Genomic DNA, 6,872 nt, shown 5'->3' with positions numbered 1-6,872 from the left:
ATTTTTTACATCCTCTCATGTGAACTTTATATATTCATCCACAGAGTTGATGTGATCAGTGAAATGTTGGACACAAGTGTGCCAACTCCTCAAACTGTGCCTGGAATCAACCTACTTCATGTACGGGGGGCAAAATTATAGGCAGAAACATGGGTGTGCCATGGGATCCCCAGTTTCTCCTATTGTTGCAAACCTGTACATGGAGGAAGTGGAAAAGAGAGCCTTGATGTCCTTTTCAGGGGTTCCACCGAGCCATTGGTTCAGATATGTTGACGACACCTGGGTTAAAATTAAAGCCCAGGAAGTCCAAACGAAACGTTTCATTAGAGAAGAACCCGTTCAGATGACCTATACAACTTTTTTCTTTTTGATTCTTTTAGACAAAACTCACAGCGAGGTTACATGTTGGAACAGAGCTGGGATGCAATCACATGACTATTTTGATAGACTAATCTGTTGGTTATGTTTTCGATTAATTGTTTAGTTGATTACAATTATTTCACAAGTTCCATCTATGATTCTTGCGGGTGCACTTCCTGTTCCAGCTCCAGTGCATCTCATCTCACCTGCTCACACCTGAGAATTACACCCTGTTATACAGTCTTTCTACCTTTTTAACATAAGTTCTCGCAGCTTATTAAAATAATGACCAATAAAACTTAAGCTTAAGATCTTAATCATATTTTTCTAAAATTAATTTGTGTGATCACAAGAAAAAAATAAATGAAATACAATTTTGGGGGGGTTTATTTATTTGGTAAAATGTAGCCTATTTTTGAAAATTTAGGTCTTTTTTAATTTTTTATTTTTTTGCCTCTTTGATGCAATCATCTTTCCATTCTGCTGTTATCGCTCTTTGATGTGCTTGTCTGCACCGCCCTCTTTTGTGATTGGCAGGCCAGCACCTCCTCTTTATCAGTAAAAAATGCAACCGCAGACAATAGAAGTGATTCTGCCCCCAGCAGTTCATGTGTTGCATTACAGTTACATATTATGTAGTGTAAAAAAAACAACAAAAAAAAAAGATGCGTCAACATTAAAATTCCGCGTTGACAATTTTTTTTTATAATCGACTTAATCAGTTATGTCGACTAATCATTGCAGCACTAGAACAGGGCAGCATAGTAGTGGACATGTTAGACAATTCAGCATCTGAAGAGACATATTTCTCGTACAAAATACAATATTAATATACAATATTTAACACATTTCTTGTTAGAGTCCTGAAGTTGAAGTGACCAAAAAAAAAAAACAAAACAAAAAAATAAAAAACCCACAACTGATCAAGCAGCAGCTCAGAAGGGCACAAAGTGACGTTCCACATGAATAACAATGACTGATGAGACATCAGGCAGTGTGAAACGCAGTGGACAGTCCATTTGTCTTCCTATTGCAGTATCAGAATACAAAAACAAACGGGGGCGTACACAGTGTTGGTATTAATGATAGTATTAATGGTTTGTAGTGGTCTTCCTGCACAGCACAAGGCACGGAGCGCTCCTCTGAGTGTGCTCGACGGCGTGATGAACTGTTTAAAAGACAGGCATGTCACTCTGCTAACGATTTATGATCTATAATTCTGTGTTGATCATATAAATGTAGGTCCACACAGCAATAAATAACTTCATTTGTGTCTGAACAGCAGTATTTCTGTGAAACTCATCCTCCCGTTGCATTTGATCAATGAATCTTTCCACAATCAGATTAGATTAGCTCTAATGAAAACACCAGTTTTGTGGAAATTATTAAAAGGTGTTTGAATGGGAGCGCAGCTGCACAGCCGACACAAAATAACCGAGTAAAGAAATTGTGAGTTAAGAGAAACGAGTAATGGGAGGGGAAAAAAGCTAATACAGCTTTATGTGTTGCAGAGGGCCATTATTTCCTGCAGAGTACATTTCTAAACAGAGCCTACAGTAGGTAATGGTAGTCAGTCACTGTTTGGTCTTTAGCTCATTGTTTTCTCCATGTGAAAAGTGAAAGGAGCCAACAAGGTGGCTCATAAATTCACCCTGACGCAGCCATGCAGCTGCTTTATTGGCCCTCAGTGCTGTGGTTCGACGAACAGGCTACATTTTATTTCTGCAGTGTGAAGAGTCAGTGCTTTCCTTACACTGCAGTCCATATCAAACTGGACTTATAGAGTTTGATGGCTCAGAATGTGGAATCAAATGTGCATACCAGTAAATTTATGGTGACCTTTACAAAAGTTCACAACGTTTGTTCACAATATAAACTTTTTGTAGCAGAGATAATCCAAATTTTCAAATGTTTTAGTTCTGTTAACACTTTTATTTATTGCTCAATACACTTCTAACTTTGTAAAAATCATATTAGGACAAAATCTTTGTTTTTAAGTATTGTTCCTCATCATGGAGCAAAGTGGAGAATTGGAAATACCCTCTGTCCATCCATCCAAATTGCAAGTTGAATAATTTGAAAAATAAGTTTGGTACCAACTTCAATTTTGGTATGTGGCTGCATCTAGGCATAAAAAGGGTCTCTATTGGAAAATGGGTTCCCAAGTCAAATCCAAGATATATAATCTTACCACAAAAAAGTACGTAAATTGCGTTTAGTGGATTATTTCTTTGTAACAATGCTTTTTGGCAATAAATCTTATACCAGGCACCTGTTTGGCAGCACCTGGAGGTACCAGAAGCTCGAAACAAGTGTCAACAACAACAACAAAAACAGTTTGACAGAGAAGATTTGGGAAGTATTTCATGTGATCAACCCACATGCTCAGCTCCACTGCTCATCCCCCAGATGCATGTTCCTTACAAATGTGGCACCATTTAAAAGGGAAATTAACAGAATTTCCAGTGGAATGAGATTTATTGCCAAAAAGTATTATTACAACAAAGAAATACTCTACCAAACACAAATCTTACCCCCCCCCCCCCTACACACACACATTGGGGTGGCTGAAGATTATCCTATGGTAGCCATGGCCAGCACTGATCACTCTGCAGGCTCTGCCGTTGCACCTGGTGGTGGATAAAATTGCTTCCTCCAGTCGCAAGTGTCTGTCACTCTGCACTGCCTCGAACAGGCAAAAAAAAAGGAAAAAAAAATATATCTGTTCTTTTACACAGTGTAACTCTCACCCACTTGAATATTTTGCACCAAAAGCATTAACATGCATTCACTGTTCAACTCCACTCCAGAGAAACGGTCACAAAAACTACAAACATTCACCATTTAAATCCCTCAGCAGTCGAGGACATGGCCATATCATTTGTGTTTACCTGTTATTTTATGTCATGGCAGACATTTGGGGTAGGAATGTGAAAATTAATTTATTGATTCACTGATGGGCACAGTGGGAATAAATTATAAGAGGTTTGTTTAGATTTTGGACAGATAGAATCTCATTTGTTTATAAGCAGGTTTGTTTCTACTGACATCAAATTTAGTGGGGAAAAAAGGCATAAACGTTTAACTGTATTTACATTGTGTTTGCAGAACAAACCTACAAGTATTTGTTTTAGTAGATGACTTCTTCTGATGCCAACTTTTGGCTTTTCAGCAGAGTTGGTGTCTTATTCCTAACACTTTCTGTTCAGGGAGAGAAATGCCTCAGTGGCTGGTATGACCAGCAACAAACACTAAAAGTGTACTTCATCCCGATCATTTGAATCAAGTACACAGTACTCAGAGGGTCAATGTTTAGAATATAGAAAGTGTATTTTGCCTGTGTTAAACACATATTCTGCCTGGTATTTTTACATTTTTCACTATCCCTCCTTTTTTTCAGAAATTTGTGAGTTTGGTTTCGTACAAGTGTATTTTTTAATATCTTGCTCTTATTGGTGCTTATTGATCCGGTATTTTAACTGTCCTCTTTTCGATGCTTTTCTGTGGGAACAAGATGGAACTCAACGCCAAATGTTTGTGTCCCCCGTCACAGACAGACAGAGCATTTCTGTGTCCTTTGCCTCAACAACAGGGGACAATGAAACCAAAAACAAACAATGTGGAATATACACTAAAGCCATTTAATTATTTTTTTCACACATGTAATTTTAATTTGCATGTTAAATTTTTTATTGTTTTATGCAAAGCGAGTTGGATGTTTTCATGACAGTCTGAATGTAACAAATCCAATATTTTTTTTCTCCAAATCTGACCCAATTCTTTTCAGTATGTGGTACTGAATCAGATACATATCTGATGTTTTTTAAAGTGACCTCAGTCTGAACGCACGTCATCTGACTTACATCAATTAGGTGGGAGTGCCTAATAGGGCTGCACCAAAAAAATCGTTTTGAATCGGAATCGTGATTCTCATTTACAAAGATTCAAAATCAATTTAAAATTTCCCAAAATTGATTTTTAAAAATAAATAAATAAATAAATAAATAAACAAAACCAAAGGTTGTCAACCTCCATTTTGTAATTACTTGGGACGTTCTGACGTCACATGGAGCTGGTTCTGGAGTGTTCAGAAAGCACCAAAAACAAAACTGGAGGAAAGAAATTCATCTGACCCTGTGTCTTCATTGAATGCAAAGATTTGGGTTCATTTTGTTTTTTACTGAACAAGTCTGAGTTTGACATGAGCTTCACTGTGTGCAACATTTGCAAAATGAAGCACTTTAGGAACACGACAAGTGAACTCACATTGAGTTTTGAATGAAAAAAAAATAGATTTTGAATCGAATTGTGTGTTAGTAAAAGATTCCCACCCCTAGTGACTAACCTCAAGTCATGCTGTTTAAAAGTTGTTGCTCCATGTCTTCAGCTACAGAACAGAAGTTCATTTGCTTCGTGTTGTTTATTTAAATGTTCCATGTCCTGGATGACTGATAATCCACAGAAACGTATGGTGGTAACGTTGTTGCAGACTGCATCGGTGCTAAAGTTACTTCACTACTTTTCTTTTAAATTCAGTTCAGTTTCACTTCAGTTTATTTATATAGCGCCAAGTCACAACATACTTTGTCTCAGGGCACTGTACATGAAAAAAGAACAATCTAAAGAAGAAGCCAGCAGATTGTGTTGAATCACTTCATCACAGTCTCCCAGCACTTTTAACATGTTGCTTCGTTCCAAAGATAAAATGCTTCACCAGAGCATTCTGTTTTAGGCAGGTTCAGATACAAACACTGAATGAAACAAACATGTCAGATAATTATTTAATCTGCTCTGATTGAACAACAGAAACAACATGCTAACATGTAGCATCCATGTTATCTACTTCTGTAAACACTGTGCTGAATGTGATGTCATGTCTTTTTCTGCACAAATGGGTCACATCAGCTGGTACGCTGTGTTGTTCGCAGCCCCTCCCCTTCATGCTGAGTCTGACAGAATATGAGAAGCAGGCTGTGAGAGGCCAGAGAGGAAAATAGAGCTTTTTTTTCAAACAACGCAGCATGCGCCGTGTCCACGATTGTCATGTCAGTGCCATTAACGATATCGTGAAGGTTGGAGCTTATTGGTCCAGTCAAAATTAATCACGTGGCGCTGGTACTGAAAAAACACCGGGCTTTGGTACCCATCCCTACTGATGGTTCACTGTTGTCCTGATTATTCAGTTGAGTTAGTTTCATGCTCGCTTAATGAGAATCACTTGAAATTGTATTTTGAAGAAGCAAAATTGGCCACATTTACAATTCAGCAAATTATTATGATAAGCAGTATTAGAGAAACTAGTGAGTTAGTCATGGTAATGGTCGTATCATTTATTCAGCACAAAATACCGCAAAAGCAAATCACTGCTTGTAAGAACAAGACACCAAGAGCACAAACGTTGCATTTTTAGAGAAAGTGTTGTGACACACAGGTTTAAATCTGTTAATGTCAGTCCAGAGTTGTAGCAGGAACATAAAGTTTAGCAGGTGATGGATCAGAAGGGAAACACCTTTCCGTGGCAGGAAGCAGTGTAAAGCTGCTGAATCCAGTCCTGGTGGTTATTGAGGTATTTTATGAAGCTGCAGTAATGATACGCTGCAGCATTTCACTTCTTTAACAAAATCATTGAACTTTCTTTTTTTTTTTTAAATTTCAGGTTGGAGTGTGACCCCTGCAGAATGGTCAGGTACGTCTAGCTTCTTTATTAATATCTTCTTTCTTTCTAATGTGCTGCACTACACTTCTAAAGCCTTTTAGCCTAAATAAACTTTCAAGTTTTATATGGACTCCACAGCAGGCTGATGTATGTGGTGTTGTTACAGATACTGGCACTAGTGTCGGCTGCTGCTTGGAAATAACACTGTGGAAAGAAAATGATGAGGGTTTTTAAATCAAGGTTGCATTCCAGTGTTTTTAGTTTAGGCAGCGGGAGCTTGTAGCAGCGCCTGTGCCGACACAGTTAGTCTTTAAAGCTGTAATGCGAATCCATCTGCCATTTGCTGTGAGCACAGCTGAGGAATATGGACCACATTCAGAGCAAAGATGGACTTCTCCCACTGGTAAACACTCTCCTTATCTGCAGTTCTTCACCTCAGGAATCCAAACTGCCTCTGCAGCTGGAGTGGCGTGTGCTCGCAAACACACGGCCGGTGTAAAAGTGCAGCGGAGGTCTGCTTTATGTTTTAATGGAACATTTCCTGGTCAAGTCTCGTCCTTTTGTTGGGTGATTTACTGGCTGTGCTGCAGTTTTCTCCTTCTCAGAAAGTCTCATTACAAATGTGGTGGTTGTGTGTCGTTGGCAGGGATGCTGCTGATTGGCATTTTAATCTTTGGCCTCATACCAGAGGAGGGAGCGGGAGGGGAAAAAGAAGCACAGCATTGAAGTGAAAATGAAAAATGTTGGTTTGGGATAAAATTAGATTAGTTACAAAATAATAATTTTTCGTAGTGTGGAGAAAATATTCAGTTCTTATGAAATTTTCAGTTTTTCCCTTTTTAAATAATAACAATAG

The 6,872-nt window shown here is 38.3% G+C and overlaps 1 protein-coding gene across 1 annotated transcript in view; it reads left to right on the top strand.

Moving 5' to 3' along the window:
* The window catches only part of LOC106519059 (IQ motif and SEC7 domain-containing protein 1), a gene marked incomplete at both ends in the record, with an annotated part of 51,032 nt that overhangs the window by 33,893 nt on the left and 10,267 nt on the right, over window positions 1-6,872 (top strand). Inside the window, 1 exon segment of the mRNA XM_014010572.1 lies at window positions 6,017-6,046. Within this exon segment, the coding sequence (XP_013866026.1) occupies window positions 6,017-6,046 (30 nt within the window).

This window comes from Austrofundulus limnaeus, unplaced genomic scaffold (genome assembly GCF_001266775.1).
Source record: "Austrofundulus limnaeus strain Quisiro unplaced genomic scaffold, Austrofundulus_limnaeus-1.0 Scaffold70, whole genome shotgun sequence".
Taxonomy (NCBI): Eukaryota; Metazoa; Chordata; class Actinopteri; order Cyprinodontiformes; family Rivulidae; genus Austrofundulus; species Austrofundulus limnaeus.
Note: the sequence above shows the minus strand (reverse complement) of the source record. Positions and strands in the feature narration are given on the sequence as shown.